The sequence below is a fragment of the Plecotus auritus genome, assembly GCF_963455305.1.
Source record: "Plecotus auritus genome assembly, chromosome: 15".
Taxonomy (NCBI): domain Eukaryota; kingdom Metazoa; phylum Chordata; class Mammalia; order Chiroptera; family Vespertilionidae; genus Plecotus; species Plecotus auritus.
The window spans coordinates 1,330,444-1,355,494 of NC_137781.1; the positions used below are offsets into that span (position 1 = coordinate 1,330,444).

At 54.0% G+C, this 25,051-nt stretch overlaps 1 protein-coding gene across 10 annotated transcripts in view; it reads right to left on the reverse strand.

Moving 5' to 3' along the window:
* The window catches only part of ZFAND6 (zinc finger AN1-type containing 6), a 52,305-nt gene that overhangs the window by 1,574 nt on the left and 25,680 nt on the right, over positions 1 to 25,051 (reverse strand). For 5 of the 10 annotated variants that reach the window (XR_013959677.1, XM_080651597.1, XM_080651599.1 and 2 more), the window contains exons 2-5: positions 11,982 to 12,152; positions 10,033 to 10,201; positions 9,078 to 9,178; positions 2,140 to 2,253 (exon numbers count right to left, since the gene is read on the reverse strand). Coding sequence is in view for 8 of the 10 variants with exons in the window: in XM_080651597.1 (XP_080507723.1) it covers positions 2,140 to 2,253; positions 9,078 to 9,178; positions 10,033 to 10,201; positions 11,982 to 12,135 (538 nt within the window). In the remaining 2 variants the exon portion in view is untranslated. The remainder of the gene's footprint in view (positions 1 to 2,139; positions 2,254 to 9,077; positions 9,179 to 10,032; positions 10,202 to 11,981; positions 12,153 to 25,051) is intronic. The other 5 variants (XR_013959678.1, XM_080651602.1, XM_080651604.1 and 2 more) reach the window with 2 other exon arrangements.

Sequence of the window (25,051 nt, forward strand, 5' to 3'; positions counted from 1 at the left end):
CAGGGAGCAGACGCTCAATGCAGGAGCTGCCCCCTGGTGGTCAGTGTGCTCCCACAGCCAACCTCCCATGGTCCCGCCCCCCGGCTGGCTGGCCCCAATCGGGACTGGGCAAGACGGCCCCCATCGCCAACCAGACCGAGGGCCCCACCCGTGCACGAATTTGTGCACCGGGCCTCTAGTTTGGAATAGTAAGTTCCTGGGAGGATGAAATGAGGACTGTGTTACCTGACACGTGGTAAGCATGCGACCAGCGCTCCTTCGTTTAGGAAAATGGCCAGCGTGGAAGCCGAAAGAGAGACGGAAGGGGAGGGGGTGGGCTGTACACAGAACTGGTCCCGCTCCCCAAACGAGGATTTGATGGTGGGAGAGAATTACTGGGAGTGGAACGCAGCATTTTAAACACTGACCATGCCTTTACCACGTTTTTTAAACTTGAAAACTATATTCTGTAGCTTCCTAAGTATGAATGCAAAGGAAGCCAGCAGTGACCCCAGGCGGACAGACTGGGCAGGGTGAGGGTCAGGAAGTCTCCGGCCTCCGGTGAGAGTCAGAGAGTTTCTGAGAGTCAGAAGGACTCTATTTGACACTGAATAATGTGTATTTCCTGCAATAACCGGTGTGGCTCAGTGGATAGAGCGTCGGCCTGCGGACTGAAGAGTCCCGGGTTCGATTCCCAGTCAAGGGCATGTACCTTGGTTGCGAGCACATCCCCAGTGGGAGGTGTGCAGGAGGCAGCTGATGGATGTTTCTCTCTCATTGATGTTTCTAACTCTCTATCCCTCTCCCTTCCTCTCTGTAAAAAATCAATAAAATATATTTAAAAACAAATAATGTGTATTTCCAAGCGTCTTACCTGTGCATGCTCGGATGGGCCAGTCATAAACATCTTGGATGTGAGACTAAACCTCCTTCCTCCTTTACCTCCCACCTGCTCCTTGGCAGGGACACCTTCCTCAAACAGTTTCGCTCAGAATCTGACCTCCTCTCCTCTCAGCTCGTACTGAAGCCAGCACAATGCCGGGCACGTGGCGGCCACTGAACGGTCACTAGTGCAGCGGGACCTGCTCCCCCAAACGCACCGCAGTCCACAGAGCTAGCCCATCTCTGCTTGGCCCGACCCTGCGTGCTCGCCCACGGCCACCTTCCCCGCTCCCGGTCCCTGAGCCTGCCCTGCTCCTTCCCTTCTCGAGTTTTCCTTCAAGGGATTCTTTCCGGCTGAGCCGCCCGTTTCCATCAGGGAAGTCCCGCTCATCTCTCAAGTTCCAGCTCAATCATCTGCCTTCATCACACTTTCCTCCACCGCCTCTCCTCCTCCTCCTCCTCTTCTTTTTTTAAATACATTTTTATTGATGTCAGAGAGGAAGGGAGAGGGAGAGAGAGAAAGTCAATGAGAGAGAATCACAGATCAGCTGCCTCCTGCACACCCCCTACTGGGGATTGAGCCCGCAACCCAGGCATGTGCCCTGACCAGAATCGAACCTGCGACTCTTCAGTCCGCAGGCCGACGCTCTATCCACTGAGCCACACCGGCCAGGGCTCCTCTCCTTTTACATAATCAATCAATCAATCACTCCCGTCCCTGAACTCCCAAACCAATCCACGTGATTGTACCGCATATACTTTCTTTGCTAAGTACCCAAGTAGCATCTTGAACACTTTTTTCTCCCTCTCCTAACAACAATGCCATCTGACAGCCCTGCTGTAGTAGTCAACACGGATCCACCACTTACTATGTGGCAGCCCGGGGCGACTCGCCTTACGTGTGTTAACATGTGTGAACTCGGAACGCTCACAGCCATCTATGATCGGCCCTTTATCCACAGTCCTTCCCAGCTCGCCCGACACGGACACAGCCTCTCCATGGCTGGCCCCTCCAGGCAGGGCCACCGCTCGGCCCTCCCGCAGCGCCTGCCATGCTGCCCTGACCTGTCTAACGCCCTCACACTCAGCTGCAGAGAAAACTATCCACTCCACGTGCAGGTGCGGGATCACACCTGCGTTTATTTCTCTACGAAAGCGCAGAGGCGGAGCCTCCCAGCAGCCCCTCTCCGGGCACAGCGAGCGCGAGGCCAGGGGCAGGGAGCCAGGCGGCACTCGACACGCAACCCTACGCTGGGAGCGTTGGCTCGGCGCTCTTACCGGTGAGTCCCACTTTCTTCCGGCACATGAAACAGCGGTTCTTTTTCTGTTTTGGCTTTTCGAGAGATTTGTTCTGCTCTTCGGCCGGCTGCTGTGCCGTGTCTGATACTGAGGCTGACAAAACAGGAGTGCGGGGAGATCCGTTAGTCAGGAGGGGGGTCTGGGTGGTCCCCTCCCCGACCCAGCCCCCCCGGCTGGTCTGTATCCAGAGGATAAATGAGGAATTTGGTGACATTAAGTTACAAAGCAGTTTATAGAACCCCATGTCAAATGCATGTGGGTATGTGTGTAATGTATGTGCACACATGTTCACAGTGACTACAGGAAGTGTTGTAATTTCTATTTTTGTGTGTGATAATTATGTATCTGACCAATACAAGGTATGCGCGTGTGTACACACACACACACACACACACACACACACACTCACACCCACACCCACACTCTACTGCTTACTCTAAGGGAGTGTTAACAAAATGGCCCTATGCCAGTGGTCGGCAAACTCATTCGTCCACAGAGCCAAATATCAACAGGACAATGACTGAAATTTCTTTGGAGAGCCAAATTTTTTAAACTTAAACTTCTTCTAACGCCACTTCTTCAAAACAGACTCGCCCAGGCCGTGGTATTTTGTGGAAGAGCCACCCTCAAGGGGCCAAAGAGCCACGTGTGGCTCACGAGCCGCAGTTTGCCGACCACGGCCCTATGCGAACTTGTAAACATTGCTGGGTCAGAACAATGTAGGTTCCCGGGGGGGCGGGGGGAGGGGCCGAAACCGAGATTCAGTGGAACACGAAGGACGTGTACAACTTGCGGGATGTCTCACATAAAACCTCTAAAATGCTCAGAAGCAGGTAAACCGATGAAAGGTCAGGGCGGAGATCACCAGTGGATGCCTTTAAGGAGTGACGCCAAGGCCAGCGGAACCAGGATCCGCGTCCCATGGCTGCCCTGGAGCCCCGGGACCCTTCCCTCACCTGCCACTGCCCGCTCGGCCTCCGAGGCCGTCCCCACCCGTGTCGGCAGCACAACCCGCAGACATGCCCTCTGCTCCCCAGCACTGCCTGCCTGGATCAAGGCCTCAGCCCCCCATTTCATCACAGGGTCCTCCGTCTTCAGGACCCACTGCTCAGCCTATGGGCCACGCCAGCCCCTCTGCCCACTCCGCCCTCCCAGCCCAAAGGCTGTCCTGTCTCTCCCTATGCCATTGAGGTCATCGTCATCTCCTTTTAGAAAATGTTTATTTACTGATGGGGGGGGGAGAGAGAAGGAGAGAGGGAGAGGGAGAGGGACAGGGAGAGGGAGAGAGAGAGAGGGAGGGAAGAAGGGAGGGAGGGAAGGCTGGGGGGAGGAAGAGGGAGGGAAGGCTGGGGGGAGGAAGAGGGAGGGAAGGCTGGGGGGAGGAAGAGGGAGGGAAGGCTGGGGGGAGGAAGAGGGACACTGATTTTTGTCGGCCCCTTCTTGATGCATTCACTGGTGGGTTCTTCGTGGGCCCTGACGGGACGGGACTGAAACCTCGGCGTATCTGGACGATGCTCTAACCAGCTGAGCTACCCGGCCAGGGCCACAGTCTTCTTCTTTTTTTTTTTTTTTAAATATTTTTATTGATTTCAGAGAGGAAGGTAGAGGGAGAGAGGGAGACACATCCACGGTGAGACTGACTGGCTCCTCCTGCACACACCCCACTGGGGATCCAGCCTGCAGCCCAGGCATGTGCCCATGACCTCCTGGTGTACAGGTCAATGCTCAGGTGGAGTGCCGCTCCTGTCCCCAGGACGCCCCTGACTCAGTTCTCTGCAGCCCTCCCTCTGATCACCCAGCACGGGGCCCCGCACAGGGACCCTCTACAACCCATGCTTCCCAGTCGCCCGTCGTCTGCCCTAAGTGACAAATCTAAGCGCGTGCCGGCGGCTGGGACCGGAGGCGAGACATGAGCTCACACTGGTTAGCGCATCTGACACGCTGTCAGGGCAGGACCCCGCGTGTTCGTCCCTTTCCCCAGGGCCGCCTACCGCACGGCAGGCACCGACACACGTCTGCTGGACCGAATGACTGACTGACTGACTCCGCCGCTGTCTTCACGGCCCCCTTCCCCACCTACACGGGAGCCCACCGAGCGGTCAGCACGTCTTACTCCGCGGGCATCGCCAGCACCCGCCGCCGAACTCCACAGAGGAGCTGCTCAAACATCGGATGCAGTGAGTTCTAACCCAGCGTAGCTTACGTGCCATTTTCACCACATATGACGAAGGCCACACACCACCAACGAGCAGGTGAAGAGGCGCCAGCTACGTGTGAGCACGGCCCCCGGCATCTGACGCTGACGGGAGGGTGCTAGCACGCAGTGTGTTTCTGCAAACGCACGTGGAAAACAGACCCGGAGCCAGGGAAGCACCATCAGACCGTCCAACCTCAGAGGGAAGGCGGGGGAGGGGGGGAAGGGGGAGAGACCAACCAAAGGACTTGTATGCATGCCTATGGGCCCAACCAATGGACACAGACACCAGGGGGTGCGGGCATGAGTGGGAGGGGCCAATGGGGAATAAGGACACATATGTAACCCCTTAATCAATAAAGAAATTTAAAAAAGAAAGAAAAAGCACACGGACACGGGAGACCCTTTATTGTCAATCACCGACTGTCCCTGCATGCCAGCAGGGACCAGTTTCTATCAGCAGCTACCTGGGTGCAAAAACTGCTGAAGGAATCTCTGTAAAATACAACTTTGTCTTCTAGAAATATATTTTTACTGCTATCAGAGAGGAAGGAAGAGGGAGGGAGGGAGGGACGTCTATGAGAATCACGGATCAGCTGCCTCCTGCACGCCCCCACTGGGGATGGAGCCCTGACTGGGAATGGAACTGTGAGCTCCTGGTGCATAAGTTCAACCACTGAGCCATGCCGGCGGGCCCCCTTTGTTCTTAAACAGCTCTCTTCCCTGACCGCGGGTGAGAACCAGGCAGCCTTAGGGTTCTCCACAATCTGGTTCCAAATCATCTTTCCAGCTTTAGTGCCAACATACACCTGCCTGACACAGCCACCCCAGAACCTGCGTTCTCACTGCCATTCCCCAGTGGCCCCCTTCCCGTCCTGTACACCTGCCTGAACAGCCACCCTAGAACCTGCGTTCTCATGGCCCCTGCCCCAGTGGCCCCCTTCCTGCCCTGTACACCTGCCCGAACAGCCACCCCAGAACCTGCGTTCTCACTGCCATTCCCCAGTGGCCCCCTTCCCGCCCTGTACACCTGCCTACAGAGCCACCCCAGAACCTGCGTTCTCACTGCCATTCCCCAATGGCCCCCTTCCCGCCCTGTACACCTGCCTACAGAGCCACCCCAGAACCTGCGTCCTCACGGCCTCTTCCCCGATGGCACCCTTCCCGCCCTGTACACCTGCCTGAACAGCCACCCCAGAACCTGCGTTCTCATGGCCCCTTCCCCAGTGGCACTCTTCCCGCCCTGTACACCTGCCTACAGAGCCACCCCAGAACCTGCGTCCTCACTGCCCCTGCCCCAGTGGCCCCCTTCCCGCCCTGTACACCTGCCCGAACAGCCACCCCCGAACCTGCGTCCTCACTGCCCCTGCCCCAGTGGCCCCCTTCCCGCCCTGTACACCTGCCCGAACAGCCACCCCCGAACCTGCGTTCTCATGGCCCCTTCCCCAGTGGCACTCTTCCCGCCCTGTACACCTGCCCGAACAGCCACCCCCGAACCTGCGTTCTCACGGCCCCTTCCCCAGTGGCACTCTTCCCGCCCTGTACACCTGCCCGAACAGCCACCCCAGAACCTGCGTCCTCACTGCCCCTGCCCCAGTGGCCCCCTTCCCGCCCTGTACACCTGCCCGAACAGCCACCCCCGAACCTGCGTTCTCACGGCCCCTTCCCCAGTGGCACCCTTCCCGCCCTGTACACCTGCCCGAACAGCCACCCCCGAACCTGCGTTCTCACTGCCCCTGCCCCAGTGGCCCCCTTCCCGCCCTGTACGCTTCTGCTCGCCGTTTCTCCTCCTCTCGCGCACCTGTCGTCCACGCACCTGGGCTCACAAAGCAGGCGCCTCCTGCCCCGGCCCTTGCATTCAGCAGGTTTCGAAGTTTGCGGTGTGATAGCGGGACCAGCACGTCATCGCTTTTCGTGGCTGAGTGACACCCTGTGCGTAGGCTTGTCCACTCCCCTGCCGACGGCCACTGGCTTGTCCCCACGTTTTGTACTTGTGAGCACGGCTCGTGCCGTGCTTCCTCAAGCTGCTGTCTGGTTACCCGCCCTTGTGCCCGCTCCACGCCTCCGGACTGTGGTCGCCTGTCATTTAGCCCTCCGCCCACGTGGCCCTACTTTTCCTGGACTATTTGGGCTCTTCTCGCCCACTCTTTACAATCGGGATAAATCTCATTTTGAATCCAGCAGCTTTCCTACATTAGTTCAAAGGGACTGTTCCTCTCTGACTGTCTGGACCGCTGATTCCACAGTTCGGCTCTGTATGGAGGCAGGAACCCTCCGAGCTGGGGAGAGCCTGAGATCCCGCCTCGCTCGGCCACTCCGAGCCGGACGATGACCCGCTGTCCCAGAATGTTCCGTGATGGGGAGCTCACCACCTCAGGACAGCCTTCCCTCCACTGGTGGGAAGCTGCAAGATCTCTCCCTGTCACCTCCCAAGGAGCTCTTTACTATTGACATTCGATCCCTTTCAACTTGCTCTGCCTGAAACCTTCTAACCACGCTGCTTCTCTCCGCCTCCCAGCCCAGGGCGAGCCACATGGCCACCGCCACAGACCTGATGGCGTCAGCAACCCCTGTGTCTTACTTCACACGCCCAGGGGATAACTAAACTTGGGGAGTTTTTCCATTTCTTTTTTTAAAATACCCCTCATCTCTACCTTTTCTTAAGCATTTTTATTCAACTAAAAAAATAAAACTATACACTTATAGTACCTATGAGTTTATAATGATACTAGAGACCCAGTGCACCAAATTCGTACACCGGAGGGGGGGGTGGTCCCTCAGCCTGGCCTGTGCCCTCTCATAGTCTGGGGGCCCCGCGATCGATTGCCCCAAAGAGTTAGGCCCCACCCACCTGGCTGGGGCTCCGCGATGGATCACCCCCACAGAGGGAGGCCCTGCCCACCCGCCGCAGCCCGCCTGTCGGTGGCCTGGGCCTCCCTCTTGGGGCGATCGTGGAGCCCCCCAATTGATCGCCCTGCCAGCCGGTGGCCTGGGCCTCCCTCTGCAGGCGATCACAGGGCAATGGCCAGGCCCCGGACCAATTGCATGGCACCTGCCTTGGCTGGCCTGGCGCCAGTAGGTGTCATAGTGTGGTCGTCCAGATGGTCGTCCCACTGTTCAGCCGTTCAGTCAATTTGCATATTACGCCTTTATTATTATGGACTAGAGGCCTGGTGCACGAAATTCGTGCACAGGGGCACCACCCTCTCTAATCCGGGCCCCCTCGGGGGATGACCCCTGCGGGATCGGGTTTAAACCGACAGTCAGACATCCCTCTCACAATCTGGAACAGATGGCTCCTAACTGCTCACTTGCCTGCCTGCCTGATCACCCCTAACCACCCTCCCCTGCCGGCCTGATTGCTCCTAACTGCCTGTGCCTTGGCCCCCGCCACTGTGGCTTTGTCCGGAAGGAGGACCGGACGACCGGAAGATGTCTGGTTGACCCAGTCTAATTAACATAGTACCCTTTTATTAATATAGATGTTGGGTGGACTAGAATAGTTATGTTGGCCAGATAGCACATTTTCTCGCTATAGAAAACTGGCAAATAGGCAATTTATGCCAATCACTTGTTGGGCAAGCAGTCAGAGCAAGGGGAATTCGCTGTCTTACTGGATTTAGACTTGAGCAAACTGAGGCGGAGAGGGACACATGTGCCTGTCATCGCCATGCAAACACCATGCACAATGGAAGGCTGCCTGGCCAGGGCGTCTTCCCCCTTGAAAGCGTGCCACGGGCAACATGACGCACTGCACATCCCTGGCCTGTCTTCAGTTCACACACCGGGAGAGTTCAGTCAGGACACACGGGCCACCTAACAAATGCCTCCTCTGCCATCCCGGTGGCTGAGAGCCTCCCTACACGCTTCCACGTCTTCTAGGTCACTGGGCTCCGTGGCGGGAACACGGGGGGGCGGGGCCAGGGCAAGGGACGCCACCTGTAAATGCAAGCAACGCCTGCGCCTGCTGTGCCTCTGTCACGGGTCGGGGGAGAGGGGACAGCCAGTCCAGTTCAAGTGTCTCTTAGAGAATCGGAGTCAAAAACAGGAGGTTCCTCTCAAACCAGCAGCCCCAGTTTGCTTGGAGAGGAAACAACACTTAGGCTAAACTGGCTGGAATAATCACAGATAATCATATAACACAACCACACATTCAGTTACATGTGTTTGTCAAACCGAACAAAATGTGACGTTGCTAGGTCTATGATGCTGACATAATTACACATACGTGGGAAGTGGAAGTGGTTCCCAGCATCTCTGCCAATTAAACACTTGAGAACAGAAAATACTCCATATACTAGTATATAAAAGGCTAATATGCAAAGTGTCCCCTCGGGAGTTCGACCGGGAGACCAGGAGTTCGATAGCTCACTATGACGTGTGCTGACCACCAGGGGGCAGTGCAAAACATGGCGGGTGACCAGCGGTGAAGGCGGGGCGCTGAGGGAGTGAGGTAAGGAGGAGGCGAGGAGGCGGGGAAGCGGGGGCGGGAACCGGTGGTGGTGGCACACGGATGGCGAGGGAAGGAGGAGGCGGGGAACCTGATTGGCCCTGATCACTGGCCAGGCCTAGGGACCTACCCATGCACGGATTTCGTGCACCGGGCCTCTAGTGAAAGAACATCTGAGGCAACTAATTTAGGAAATATATGCACGGAGGACAGTGCCCGACCCATCGCCAATGTGACATGAATGACAGAGGAGACGCCGGCTCGTAAGCAAACCTTGCAGGTCTTCTGTCTCAGGTGCTGCTTTGTCCGCAGGTGTGCTATCCCCTTGGGAAGATGCTACAGATTCTGATAAAAGTGGCTGATTTGATACAGGACTAGAAAAGCAAACACATTCAGGTTTTAAAACAGCATCTCTACACATAAACAGTAACTAAAGGGATATAAGAAGAAAAGTTCAACGTATCTAGCTAGATCATTAAGACAAGAATCCACACAAAAATACCTTTGATCACTTAATCACAGAGCTTTGAAAGTGGAGGCTCAATTGGACCCCCGTTTATAGTTTTGGAAATAAGACCACAGGTGTGTCCTGTGTGTGAATTCACTGAATGAAAACTGGCAGGATAAAGACACTCCCGGCAGCCCTAGTGCAAAGTTTAAACGAAATCCTGGCAAATGGAGCTGACATCTCTGTCATGAAGTGAAAAAAGCAACAATGTAGTAGCGATTACTACTTGTTTCCTAACAGTAGAATAAAAATAAAACAAATATTCCGCATTTTCTGGCTTCTAAGTGATGTGACGTCCAAATTAAAAAACAAAATACACTCCAATACAAATAAATGTGAGTGCCACATCATGACATGGAAGAGAGGACCTGTGACAAGACTACCTTTTAATGTGAAATGATAACGCTGCAGAATGAGACTATAGTTGGGAGGACTTAGCATCCTTCGGAAGGACTTCCGGGTGGGTCACATATACGAGGAGGAATAAGGGAAAAGCTGTCTGAATAGGAAATCTGGAAGACAACCTCCCCAACCCCCATCTCAACGTGAAAACCAAAAAAAGCCTTTTCTAACTCGTCAGCAATAATAATAAGACGGATAGAATGTTAGGCCAGTTAATCCTGATGTGACTTGACATGGTTTTCCTTAACAGGCCTGATCCCACATGGAGTATGTTCTTCACTTCCTCGCTCCCCCGTCCCGCCCAGAGACCACGCCTACCTTGGCTGCATAGATGAAGACGTCGAGTCTAGCGTGGACGGCGCTTCCGGGACACTGCCGTCTGTGCACTGAACTGGTAAAGAGTCAGACAGACTACTGACAGATGTGGCTGCAATGGTACCACATTTCGTATTAGTGATTCTGCACTCGGGACAGTCCACCACCTTATCTAAAAAAATCAAGATCGGTTTTCCAAAAATTCAGCACATGAACTTGGTTTTACCATATAATCCCATATTATAAAAAGTCTGTGGTCATCACGCCGTAACGACCGACCACCAGGGGGCTGTGTGCATGGCAGGCACGCAGGGGTGGGCGGGGACCTGACCAGGAGGTGCATCGGGGGACTCCGGGAATCACGCAATTTCATGCGCTGGGTCACCAGTATGCTGGCTGGTTCACTGCTTTTAGTCAAAGTGTTTTCAATACTATGGTTCTCCAATGAAAACACCAGGACTTTTAGCCACAAAGGAAACCGCACACACAGCACATACTCGCACACGGAGCTCCTGCTCTCGGGACGGAGCATCCCCGGGCCCTGTGCCTCCCAGACATGTTCCAAGCCCCAGCGCAGAGGCGACATGGTGGCACTGAGGTAACTCACTCCGCAGGAAGGCAAACCCAGGCTCAGAAGGAAACCCACGCTCAGCACATTAGGTCGCAGTATTTTCCCTGTCCTTCATCAGGCAGAAACGTAGATGATGATTTCCGTTAAAAAATAGTCATTTATACTGATTTGACCTAAGCCTTCAGAAAAATTGGAGAAGCCTGAACAAATGGTTCTTCTAGCTTTTGGCTTGAACACGAAGCGCTGATGAGAAAGTTTCCATAAAAACATTTAGCCCTGATCAGTTTGGCTCAGTGGATAGAGCGTCGGCCTGCGGACTCAAGGGTCCCGGGTCTGATTCCGGTCAAGGGCATGTACCTTGGTTGCAGGCACATCCCTAGTAGGAGGTGTGCAGGAGGCAGCTGATGGATGTTTCTAACTCTCTCTCCCTTCCTCTCCGTAAAAAAAAAAAAAAAAAAAAACAAACAAAAAAACCCAGTAACATATATTTTTTAAAAAACACACATTTAGCCCTAACCAGTGTGGCTCAGTGGATAGAGCGTCGGCCTGCGGACTGAAGGGTCCTGGGTTCGATTCTGGTCAAGGGCATGGACCTTGGTTGCGGGCACATCCCCAGTGGGAGGTGTGCAGGAGGCAGCTGATCGATGTTTCTCTCTCATCGATGTTTCTGACTTTCTCTCTCTCCCTTCCTCTCTGTAAAAAATCAATAAAATATATTTAAAAACAAAAACCCCCCACACATTTAAATGAGCTAAGATCAGCCAGCGCGATGATCAAGCACAGACACTAGACACGCGGGATTAACCTGCAGGAGGCCTAGCCCGGGGAGCACTGGTGATGCCCGACTTCTGCAAAGCTGACCCTCCGAGGCCCCCCGACCCCCTTCCACAGCTGCTGACCCAGGAGGGTCCTCTGACGCGGGAAGGCACGGAGCACAGTGGCTGGCGCTGGGCGCCCCTCCCCGGCCACGGGGGGTGACTTCCCCTCCGGCCGGCTGTGGCTCCCCACCACCTCTCTTTCCGTCTACAAGGCTCTTTGCTGCAGGAGTCATCCAAGATCCAAGAGCCACGGCCCCCTGGCAGCCCCCTCCCTCACCTCAGGCCCCCAGACAGCGGCACACGGGAAGCGGGCCTCCCTGTTAACAGGACCACGGAGTGCGGCACAGCCAGGGAGGCTGCGACCCGCCGGAGGGCAGCTCCTTTCCGCGGGCCACGCTCATGCCGGTTCCCTCCCACCGGGGCCACGCTGTGCGCGGGGACGCGTCCCTGACACGGCCGCAGCAAAGCGAGCCTGGCGGGAGCGCTTTCGGGAAAGGGGACGGCGCGCGGTGCAACCCCGCGGGCCCTGACGCCCGCCACCGCCGTGCCGTGCGGCCACTTACCGGGTGGGCTTATCCTGTCGTTACTACTGTTCTGCCGCTGGAGGTGCTCTTTGTAGCACACGGAGCACATGCCGTTGGTGCGAGGGTTCCCGTAGAAGCCGCAGCCGGTGGAGCAGAGCATAGGCACTTGGCTGTGGTTGGTCTCCTGCGCCATGTTCCTCCGCTGCACGCCTGGAAGGGACGAGGGTTAGCAGAACGCGCCACGCTGCCGCCCTACCCGCCCCGATGGGCTCCATGTGGCCGAGGAAAGCCCACGCTCTCCCCGCTAAGCCCTCCAACGCAGGGGAAGAAACACCCGCGGTAAAGGACACGCGGAACTGGCATCTCTGACCCGCTCCGCACCGCAGGCCTGGGCCGCTTAGCGAGCAGGAAGGACGCCCAGAGGAAGGTCTCCCTGAGCCGATTCCGCACCGTCAGAGGCTGAAGAAATGCTTCCGCCTCGTTCAGCTTGGACTCCCGATAACAAGAAATGTACAGTATAGCAGTGAACGTGGCTGTTACGCTGTTAATTTCTAAAGGTTCAACTGTGGTCCAAGGCCACTTCATTTTTTAAATATATTTTATTGATTTTTTACAGAGAGGAAGGGAGAGGGAGAGAGAGTGAGAAGCATCGATGAGAGAGAAACATCCATCAGCTGCCTCCTTCACTCCCCCTACTGGGGATGTGCCTGCAACCAAGGTCCATGCCCTTGACCGGAATCAAACCCGGGACCCTTGAGTCTGCAGGCCGACGCTCTATCCACTGAGCCACACCGGTCAGGGCTGGAACAACATTTTAAAAAGTATTTAAGAATTAAAAACTACCAGGACAGAGGCGCGGTGGGGGAGCACATGATGGCACCGGAGAGTTGGAGCAGATGGGAGAGTCACACGTGCCCTGTCTCCGAGGCCAGGGGCCCTCTGCCGTGAGCAGCATGACAGAAGGGGACAGCGCGCTCTTAGGGTAAACGCTCCCAGAAGAAGTGCAGGTGTAGGTACATTTAAGATGCGCCTGTGTTGAAGGACCTTCACACCTGAGATGCCAGAACAGATGCTGGGGTGGGATCGCACACAGACTTCAGAACCAAGAGCCACAATGCACCTGATTGGATCCCCAAACCAGGCAGCCAGCGGATCATGTGCCTTTAAGAGGAACGTCGTAAACCTGACCTCTCGACTGAGGACACAATTCGGATTTTGACAAACACCTTTCTTACTCCACAACGGCGAGTCACTTCAGGATCCGATCTCTGCTGCCCTGGAATACATGTGTATGTGCTACTTCAGGCCCCTCCTCCCGACAGTTCTGGTAATATCCATGTGGGATTTTATTTTTTTTAAAGGATTTAAAAAAATATATATTTTATTGAGTTTTTACAGAGAGGAAGGGAGAGGGAGAGAGAGTCAGAAACATCGATGAGAGAGAAACATCGATCAGTTGCCTCCTGCACGCCCCCTACTGGGGATGTGCCCGCAACCAAGGTACATGCCCTTGACCGGAATCGAACCCGGGACCCTTCAGTCTGCAGGCCCGATGCTCTATCCATTGAGCCACACCGATCAGGGCCATGTCAGATTTTAAACAGGAACTAACACGGGTGAGACACAAAAGCTGCGGACACGCATTAGCTGCGTGGGGCCCGCTTCCTGAGGGGAGGTGTGTGTGCCTGGTCTGGGTGCCAGGGCGATGGCTCAAGGTCACACACGCAGCTCAGAGGGGATGGCCCTGGGCTCGGCCAGGTGATCTGGCTCCGAAGTCCGCGCGCCGTCCCAGCAGCTGTCCACGTGTGCGCCCGGGCCCAGGCCACACTGCTTTTGTACGAACACCAAGTAGCTATTTGCCTTTCTCACTGCCACATGTCAGAGCAACAGGGGTGGACCACCTGGGGCCTGACCGAGGACCCAAACCCTGACAGGGCTCCCGAGTATAATGCTGGGGGACTCTTCATCGCCACACGCGCACGTCAAGTCAATTGTATTAAGTCTCGACCCTGATCATACACGTCTTTTTTTTTTTTTTTTTTTACAGAGAGGAGTGGAGAGGGGGAGAGAGTTAGAAACATCGATCAGCTGCCTCCTGCACACGCCCCCCCGCACTGGGGATGTGCCAGCAACCAAGGTCCATGCCCTTAACCGGAATCGAACCCGGGACCCTTCAGTCGGCAGGCCAACGCTCTATGCACTGAGCCACACTGGCCAGGGCTGATCATACATGTCCTGTTATGGACAGGCTGGGCAGCACACACGGAGCATGCCTGCTGCGCATGGAGGCGGGACGGGAGTGACGAGAGCGCTGTGCACCTGTCCCGACTGCACGCTGACCGCGTCTCCTTGTTCTGGAACGTGCTTTTTATCAACAAACCCTCGCTATTCAGATGTGAGTACACGGCGGACATCTTCTCAAAAGCGAATAAAGCGAGCCTGTCACTTGAAGAACAACAGCTGAGAGCACTTATGCCAAGGACAACATCTGAGTGAAAACCATCGTGACCAGCGCCCTCAATGGTTAGAGCTTCGCTAAGCTCTGGGGGGAGGGGGGCACGGACGGACCTTGCTGAGATGTGAGTGGCTGGTACCACATCAGCGATGGCAAGGTCAGCGTCAGTCATCGAACCCATATTTTCCAAGTGACAACTGCACAATGGCACAAAATTAAAGTGAAAGACAGAACCAAAGTTTTTATGGTGCCCGCGATTTGACACTGCCTGTACCCCTTTAAGAACTACACACTGTTGTTGTGGAATGCCGAAGAAGCCCCTCTGGTGTCGGACAAGGTTACTGAACTGCCCCTTCCTCTCCCACTACACACTGTGACGCCGCATTTCTCTGCGGCATCGCAGCGGACGGAGCAGAGAGGCGCCTGGGGAAGCTGGCTGCTGGCCCTTGAGGAGTCTGGCGAGATTGGGCAACAAGGCCACTTTCCCATGAAGCCACGGGGGGGCGGGGGGGATTTGTCATAAAAACGCTTTTTAAACCCTGTCATTGTTCTCACTTTCATTTGCAATATGATAAATACGGCCAGGTGTGACCCACGTACATCGAGAGAAGATGAAGATTCTGAAGCGAAAGCGTTTGAGAACCCACTGCTGTAAACCAGGCCTTCTCGAGGGGCACCAGGGAGTCTTTGGGGGAAGGGAGCACAAAAAATAACCCTTATTCTGTACGTATAAAACCCAGACATAGACATCTACACGCGCGTGCGTGTGTGTGTGTGTGTGTGTGTGTGTGTATACACTGAGTGGCCAGGTTATGACGATCTCTGAACGCATAACAGTCTGGCCACTCAGTGTATTTGTATCTCAGATGGGTCCCAAAAGTGTTCTAGACTTTGGCTGGAGATCAACCGCCTGTTTCCCCTGAGCTTTCCATCAGCCAGTGCAACGGGGAAAACTGATCAGGGGCACGATTTATAGTGTCTCTGATACCCAATCAATGAGGTGCTCGGGAGAAGTACACGGAGTGGCCAGATGCTTGTGCGTCCAGAGATCACCATCATCGGGCCACTCAGGTATAACTATGGAAAATACAGAAGAAGATACACAGTATATGTGTAAAATTAAAATGTTATAGAGTGGGAGTCCAATTAGGAACAAACTGTTTTAAAAGGCTTCCTAGGCATGCAATGAAGAAAACAGACCGAGAAACAGTTCCAAACCACCTATTCTACGCTGCCAAATCGTGACGTTAAAATGGAGGTAAGGACGAAAGGAACTTTGCCCCGGGCCACTTAGTACGTGGCTGGCAATCATATACACCCCAGAAAGATAAATATTCTGTTTCTACTGAAACTCAAGCAAACAGCCACAGATTAACAAGTACAATATGACGACCAAGCCCTTAGATACACGGAGTGCCCAGATGACTATGATCTCTGAACACATAATCATCCGGCCACTCAGTGTCTATCCTATAGAATAAAAGGCTAATATGCAAATGGTCCCCTAGACCAGAAGTTCAACCAGCAGGCAGGCCGGCCAACCGCCCATGCACGAATTCATGCACCAGGCCTCTGATATATATATATATACACACACACACACATATATACATATATATGCACCAGGCACGCACGCACACACACACACACACACACACACACACACACACACACACACACATATGCACCAGGCACGCGCGCACACACACACACACACACACACACACACACACACACACACACACATATACACACACTGAGTAGCCAGATGATTATGCGTTCAGAGATCATCATAATCTGGCCACTCAGTGTGTGTCACAATACACGCTTTTGAACAGTAAGATTAAAATGGAAAACCCAGTAACACTGGCCATTTCCCGAAGCCAAGCTGCCCCGCACAGTAGCAGATTAACAATGATTTCAAAGTCAAGGGCTTTCTCAGAAAAAACCATTATCCTGGCAGATAAGAAGCACAAAGGATTCCACAGCTGCCTTAAGAAGAAGAAAAGGGAGGGGAGAATCAACCTTCTTTATTCATGTCCAGGCCTCACAATGAAGATGCGGAAGAAGACCAAACCCATTTCTGAGAATGGGGAGTGTGCGATGTGGGGCCTCGGGGCCACTGTACCTTTTCTGTAGGTAACACAACCTGGGGGCCCAGGGGTCTGCACTGGCATTGGGAGGGAAGGGAAGGGAATGAAAGGTTAGATAGTTCCTTATCTGCTCTTCTGGGGGATGAAAGCTACAAATCCAGGGAGATCAAGAATGGCGTTACCAGATATAAACCAACGAAATGGATTAGCACAGTACACTTTTTTATTTTTTAAAAATATATTTTTATAGAGAGGAAGGGAGAGGGAGAGAGAGTCAGAAACATCGATGAGAGAGAAACATTGATCAGCTGCCTCCTTCACTCCCCCTACTGGGGATGTGCCTGCAACCAAGGTACGTGCCCTTGGCCAGAATCGAACCCAGTACCCTTCAGCCCGCAGGCCGATGCTCTATCCACTGAGCCACACCGGCTAAGGCGCGGCTGAAGAGTTTAGAGACACAACTACACTGACTGGCGATGCCCTCACCAGCTGCCTGTGCCCACTCTCTGACACCAGGGGTCGGCGAGCCTTTCTGTAAGTGACCACACAGTACTGGAGGCTTCACAGGCACAGACTCTGCTGCCACCACCTGACCGCCGTGGCCAGTCCAGCCACCCGATGGCCACGAAAACCCGAATTTCCTACAATTTTCACATCACAAAATGTCACTCTTTTGATCCCCTCCATCCCCTCCCCCCAAAATTCTCAGCTCACCGGCTGGACAAAAATAGGTGAACTACAAATGTGCCCATCTCTGGAATGACTCAAGAAATACCTTTCGGCCCTGACCGGTTTGGCTCAGTGGACAGAGCGTTGGCCTGCGGACTGAAGGGCCCCAGGTTCGATTCCGGTCAAGGGCATGTACCTTGGTTGCGGGCACATCTCCAGTGGGGGGTGTGCAGGAGGCGGCTGATTGATGTTTCTCTCTCATCGATGTTTCTAACTCTCTCTCCCTCTCCCTTCCTCTCTGTAAAAAAATTAATAAAATATATTTAAAAAAAATACCTTTCGTGTGAGATGGAGGGAGGCTGGGTGGACATGGGACGTAGCACAGAACTATTAACTGTGGGTTCTCCAACCCAAAGCTGCCTGTAAATTAGTAAGTGCTCCTTTGCGCTCGCAGCCGATCGAGGATTCTCTCTCATCCTAGATGTCGCTCCCCCTCTCCCTCTCCCTGCCTCTCACCTGTCTTAGTTAAATGTGTGATCACCACCTCCACGGAGAAGGGACTGAGAGAGGCAGGAGTCACCCCAATCCGTACCTAGGGGTATGGCTTGACATGGAGTGTCGCAGCTACGAGAAAAATGACAGGACCGCTCTTGGTACAATCCCACATCCATCCATCCATCCATCCATCCATCCATCCATCCATCCATCTACGTATCCATCCATCCACCCATCTATCCAACAATCCATCTATCTATCTATCTATCTATCTATCTATCTATCTATCTATAGCAAAGGTGGAAATTTATTGAAGAACAAGTACAGACTCCCACGTGGGGAGGGGGAAAGAGTCCCTGACCCCACCTCTATTTAGCACAGTTTTTTACTCACCAAGACGGAATAAACCACAGTGCCTTAACAATTATACAGCCATTCAGTCACTGAGCCTGGGAGGCAGCTCCATGGCAGACACTGACCGCTAGTGCCTGCCGGCACGTTTTCCGTCCTCACTTATCTCCATCTTAACTGGCTATGAATTCCACTGACGCCCTCCGTCTCCCCCTTCTGAAACGTGACCCCGGGAATGGCAGGGATTCTGTCCATCTGCTGATGCTTAAAATAAAGCCGGGCCAGGCAGGCCTGCGGCAGCTGCTGATGCATGGAGGCGAGGCCCGCGCCCTGGCCGTGCACAGCTGGCCGGGGACACACTTACCCCGCAGCAAGGGACTGCATCAGGCTCTTCGGGAGGAAAACGCAGCTGCTGTCTGCGCACCGAACTGGCTGCCGGGCGGGCCAGCGGGGGCTGCTGTGTCCAGTTCACTGAACACGGTGTTGGCCCCGCGCTCAAAGCTGTGCCAGGGCAGCCACCTCAGGGGGGTCGTCAGCCACCTGCCTGACTCAGCCGGCCGAACACAGCGACGGTATGAGTCAAATGAAGTTGCCGTTAATTTTATGTCCTCAAACTGACCAGGTTCCATATCACAGAATTAGACTTATTTGCCCGGCCGGCGTGGCTCCGTGGCGGCCTAGGAACCAGGAGGTCAGGGTTCGATTCCCGGTCAGGGCACATGCCCAGGTTGTGGGCTCGATCCCCAGTGTGGGGCGTGCAGGAGGCAGCCGATTCATGATTCTCTCTCATCATGGATGTTTCTCTCTCCCTCTCCCTTCCTCTGAAATCATTAAAAATATATATTTTTAAAAATTAGAGTTATTACCTGCACAAGGCAACCTAACATCCATTTTTTGCAAAAGCGGGGAAAACCCACTGAAATTTCCCCAGTGGTTCCCACATTCCTGGACTTTTATTCCTTTCCTTCTCAAGCCGACTAACGGAAAGTAAGATCTCCCCGCGCAAGCTCCGTATACAAACCCTGCCTTTGGTTCCCTCCACTTTGGCCTCAAACATCGGGAGACAATCAAGCAAACTTTGGTCCCCCCCCCCCCCCGGCCTCAACCAGCCCTTTGAGGGTCCCTCTCCCAAGGCAAAGCTCCAACTTAAGTTTCCAGCATTTGTGGATGAGCTCCCCCCGATTCCTGGTTTGACATGGTCACCCTCTCGATTCCAATCTCCTCTGTCCCCTGGAATTCTGAACGTCACTTTTTACACAAATAACTGGCCTCCGTGTCACAATGTTGACAGAACACGCTCTGGGCCCAGCGCTTGATAAATACCAACTCCTTTCATCCCAGAACGATCCTGTGAGATGGGTACTGGGACCATCCTCAGGTCACAGATGGGGATCGGGGGGTCCGCAAGTTGCTCAAGTCCCCCAGCTCTTCGGCGATGGGGCCGACAGTCAGCCTTGGCCATGTGGCCGCAGTCGAGGCTCCAGCCAGCAGTTTCCAGGGAGCATCGGGGGGGCTGGGGTCCTGCGGTCCCTCCAGAAGCCCGGGAGCCCCAAGCCCTTTCACCCCAACAGGAGCTGCTGCCCGCCCGCCCGGTGCTGCCTGGCTGTGAGCCAGGAGGGAGGTCAAGGCGCAGCACCCACTGTGCAGCCAGGCCCTGCAGGCCCTGCCGCCCCCTCAAAAAGGCCCCGTCGCTCCGGAATATTCTTAGTGGAACCACGTTGTCCCATTGTGAAATCCTGATGCTGACTGCGCCTCGCTGTGGGCGTCCTCTCTGGCCTGCTCTGGGAAGCAAGGACGTCTCCCCGATCCGCGTGTCCTGTCCCCAGGCCCCGAGCTGAAGTCCACCTCGGGCGGAGCTGGGCACGTACCCGTCAGTGTCCCATTTCAGGGAGAAGCCAGCTAAGGAGCCACAGTCCACCAACTCGGGGCAGGAACGGCCAGCTACTCACAATAACCAACATCGTCCTTCAATATGAACCGAATGTGGACAAGGAAGGATAACACAGGCTGTAAGCGGAAAACATGAAAGAGGAAAACCAGCCCTGGCCGGTGTGGCTCCATGGATAGAGCGTCGGCCTGCGGACTGAAGGGTCCCGGGTTTGATTCCGGTCAAGGGCACACGCCTGCGTTGTGGACTCCATCCCCAGGAGGGGGCGTGCAGGAGGCAGCCGGTCTATGATTCTCTCTCATCATGGATGTTTCTCTCTCTCTCCCTTCCTCTCCGACATCAATAAAAATATAAAAAACAAACAAAACAGAGAGCATGGCTGCTGGGTCCAACACAGCCATACTTACGGCCACTAAAATCTGAGTTTCACAGAATTCTCACATCACACAATGGCATTCTTCTGATGCGGAGAGGGCAGGAACGGAGAGGAAACTGAGATAGAAGATTGGGTCGGAATATCTGCCTGCAGCGGAACCGTCCCTTTTCGTATTTTCCACACCACGTTTCACTTTATTTTCTTGCATAAATATCTATTTTTATTAATTTCAGAGAGGAAGGGAGAGGGTGAGAAAATAGAAACATCGATGATGAGGGAATCACTGATTGCCTGCCTCCTGCACGCCCCAGCAGCCCACCATCTGGGCATGTGCCCTGACCATGACCTCCTGGCCCGTAGGTTGATGCTCGACCACTGAGCCACGCCGGCCGGGCCCACGTTTCATTTTATTTTTATTTATTTATTTATTTTAAATATATTTTATTGATTTTTTACAGAGAGGAAGGGAGAGGGATAGAGAGTTAGAAACATCGATGAGAGAGAAACATCGATCAGCTGCCTCCTGCACACCTCCCACTGGGGATGTGCTCGCAACCAAGGTACATGCCCTTGACCGGAATCGAACCTGGGACCCTTCAGTCCGCAGGCCGGGGCTCTATCCACTGAGCCACAGCAGTCAGGGCCATGTTTCGTTTTAAATCAAGGGTCCAAACAGCTGAGACCAAGATGGGAAGCCCATGTCAGTGCCCGATCCGGAGCAAGCTCACGATGCTCCCAGGGCCAGGCACGGGGGCTCACCCACTGCCACGCAGGCAGCCGCTCCACCTCTGAAGCAGGTGCTCTGAGCAGCGACCCACAGGTCAGCATTTCATCTCAAGTTCCCCCAACCTTCTCCCTAAATTAAAGAAAAACCAGATCAGAAAATTACACACCTAGATCTGTATTAGCAAGCACTCACTGAAAATGTTAGCCTAGCGTCCTAGCCAGTGTGGCTCAGTGGATAGAGCGTAGGCCCGTGGACCAAAGGGTCTGGGGTTTGATTCCGGTCAAGGGCACGTACCTCGGTGGCAGGCTCCTCCCCGGCCCGGTCCCGGGTCAGGGCGCGTGCGGAAGGCAACCCATCGATCTGTTTCTCTCACATCGATATTCCTCTGTGTTTCTCCCTCTCTCTTCCACTCTCTCTAAAATCAATGGAGAAATATCTTCGGGTGAGGATTAAAAATAAGTAAAATGAAACGTTAGCCTAACATGATGTACTCGGCTGTGCTAGGCACTTTGTACACATCAGCTCACCATACCTATGGCGGGAGGGGGGTTATAGTGTCACCCCCCCCCCCCCCGGTTAACCACTTAACAGAAAGTAAAGGTGGACATGCCAATGGCTGCCCGCTGGCCAAGGCTCCAGCCAACCCAGCCTGTACCGCCTACGGCTCGTAGCTCTGGCTGCCCTGGAGGCGCCGAGGCCAACACGGCCAGACCCCTCACTAACCGGGATGAACGCCTGGCCAAGGCCAAGGAGGCACCCCCGACACAGGAACATGCCAGGCTGCACACGTCCTGCAGCTCCAGAAGGTTGTAATCGATCCTTTAAATCACCCCTTTCTTCCTGTAGTTAGAATGGCTATCGGCTCCCGTGTGTTCGAGCCCAGCACACCGTGAGCTCTTTTACAACATAAAACCGTGTTTGTGCTTCCTGTATCCCCCTAATACATGCAATCTTTCTTTCTTTCTTTCTTTTTAAAAAAATACACTTTTATTGGTGTCAGAGAGGAAGGGAGAGGGAGCAAGAGAAACACCCATGAGGAGAGAGAATCACGGATCGGCTGCCCCCTGCACGCCCCCCACTGGGGATGGAGCCCGCCACCCGGGCCTGTGCCCTGAGCGGGAATCGAGCTGTGACCCCCTGGTTCCTAGGTGGACGCTCAATGACCGAGCCGCGCAGGCCGGGCATCTGCAATATTCCTGAGCACACGGTGAGCATGACGATCGGTGCTGCAGTCAACCCCTCAGCTCCGCGCAGGAGCACCCCAGACGGAGGGCTCTGACAATAAAGCACGAAGCGATACCCAGTGCTCCTGGGAGGGTTCCTGGGAGACCCCGGATGAAGGCACACCCACACTGCCTGTCCCCCACGGGCGCTTCCAGAGCACAAAGCACTTCACCAGCATCCGAGCGAGAAAGACGGCTCCCTTCAATCCCAGAAACAGTGACAGTGACAGAACTCAGACATGGAAGCAGGGCACCGAGTCACCATCATCCAATTTCCCCCAATCCTTTGATTATTTTTTTTAAACATTTTTTATTGATTTCAGAGAGGGAGGGAGAGGGAGAGAGAGAAACATCCATGATGAGAGGGAATCATTGATCGGCTGCCTCCTGCACACCCCTACTGGGGACGGAGCCCGCGACCAGGGCCTGTGCCCTTGACTGGAATCGAATCCAGGACCCCTTCAGTCTGGAGGCCGATGTTCTATCCACTGAGCCACACCAGCCAGGGCTCCCTCAATCCTCAACATGATTTCCCCCGTGTTCTTTCTGCCTAATCTCACCTTAAAAACCAAAGTTTCACTCCTGTATCCTCAAGGCGTCCTTCATCTTATTTCTGACACTGACTTAGAGAGAGGAGGGTGGACCATCACAGTACACAGGATAGCACCGAATTCGACTGGGCTCTACACGCGAAGCGCCAAATGGCTGTAACTGGAGAACGAAACCTCATTTCAGACCTTAAAACTGCACTGGAGTGAGACCTGCCAGCTCTAACCAGGGAGACTGTAACATTCCCCCTTCAGAGCTGCTGAAGGGTTCGCAACTAGATAACCCGGGAGACCACACACCGCGGTGTGTCTGCTGACCAATCCGGGAAGGAAAAAGCCGGCACACCGACATCTCGAGCGCCCCTGTTTCTGAGGGACCTGCACGCCCCGTCATTCTGCCACGAACCTCTGACGACCTCGCCAAGAGAGTCCCCAGTCGGGCCTGTCTTCCTGTGCTCTCTCCCATCCTAAAGACAGGCAGTTTTGATTGTTCTTCAGCCAACACACTGGTGATGAGAAAGCAAAAGCAAATTCACACGAATGCCGAGAACATTCCTTCCAGTCCACACCTCCCTAAAGAGTTCCTAGATCTTTACCCACAGGCTCATTCATCTGTACAGCCATGCCTTCCTCCAAAGGGAGAAAACGTTCCAGTAAGAGCCTCACTCAGAGTCCCGCTCCTAAGTCTCCGAAGAAAGAACCAAAACAAGCAGGAAAAGTCGAAAAAAAATTAGACCCCCCCCGCCCCCCACTAACTGATTCTGAAGATGTTAACTTTTAATAAGAAAAAAGAAAGGATTTTTCTTCTTCAGTGGGCATTTCTAGTATCAATGCTCTTTTAGAAACCAACGTTGGCACGTTTAAAACATTTCCAACTGCATTTAGGGAACAAGAGTTCCTTTACTCTGAAGTATATGCTCTCTGATCAAATAGAGCTATTTTTTAAAAAAATTATCTATACTAATAAAAGGGTAATATGCTAATTAGACCAGACATCTTCTGGACAAAGCCATGGTGGCAGGGGCTGAGGCAGAGGCGGTTAGGGGTGATCAGGCCAGCAGGGGGGAGGGTCAGGCTGGCAGGGGGGAGCAGTTAGGGGGCGATCAGACTGGCAGAGGGGAGGATCAGGCAGGCAGGGGAGCAGTTAGGGGGCGATCAGGCCGAGGCGGTTAGGGGCGATCAGGCAGGCAGGCAGGCGAGCGGTTAGGAACCAGTGGTCCTGGATTGCAAGAGGGATGTCCGACGGCCGGTTATCCCTCGAGGGGTCCTGGATTGGAGAGGGTGCAGGCCGAGCTCAGGGACACCAGCCCTGTGCACAAATTTCATGCACTGGGCCTCTAGTTAATTATAACTTAAATTACTCCCAAGAGCAATTTTCTACATTAACACCTAACATCATATTCCCAAAAACATTTTTATGGCTATTTGGCCCAAATATTAATTTTAAAAGGCTGAAATCAACTGAGAAATAAACAGCAATCTAAAGAACGATCATCTTTTGCTTCACAGTGAGATTCGTAATGCGGGTTCCATCACTTAACATAATTCTGAAAAAAAAAAAGACACAAAAACTAATATTTCATTATTAAGTGTTATTCTCAAAAAATGCTTCATAAATAAAAATTGACCACCCCATTCCACCCTCAGTATCCTACCCACAAAAAAAAAAAAAAAAAAAAAAAGATGCTAAGAAAATCTCCTGTCGTGCCGCCGTGAGGCGTCGCTGAGCACTTCGGATTGAAAATGGAAGGTGCCACGCCCAGTTACAGAGGGTTCCACGCCCAGTTACAGAGGGTGCCACGCCCAGTTACAGAGGGTGCCACGCCCAGTTACAGAGGGTGCCACGCCCAGTTACAGAGGGTGCCACGCCCAGTTACAGAGGGTGCCAGGCCCAGTTACAGAGGGTGCCAGGCCCAGTTACAGAGGGTTCCACGCCCAGTTACAGAGGGTGCCACGCCCAGTTACAGAGGGTGCCACGCCCAGTTACAGAGGGTGCCACGCCCAGTTACAGAGGGTGCCACGCCCAGGTACAGAGGGTGCCACGCCCAGGTACAGAGGGTGCCACGCCCAGGTACAGAGGGTGCCACGCCCAGGTACAGAGGGTGCCACGCCCAGTTACAGAGGGTGCCACGCCCAGTTACAGAGGGTGCCAGGCGTAAGTCTACTCACACAGCTGAGGACGATGAGCAAACAGCTGTCCTGGGGCTTGAGACAGACATTAGCTTCCTGCCTTCCCTATGCTCACAAGCAGCTACTTAAAGTTTGAGTTTTAGGCAAGAAAACA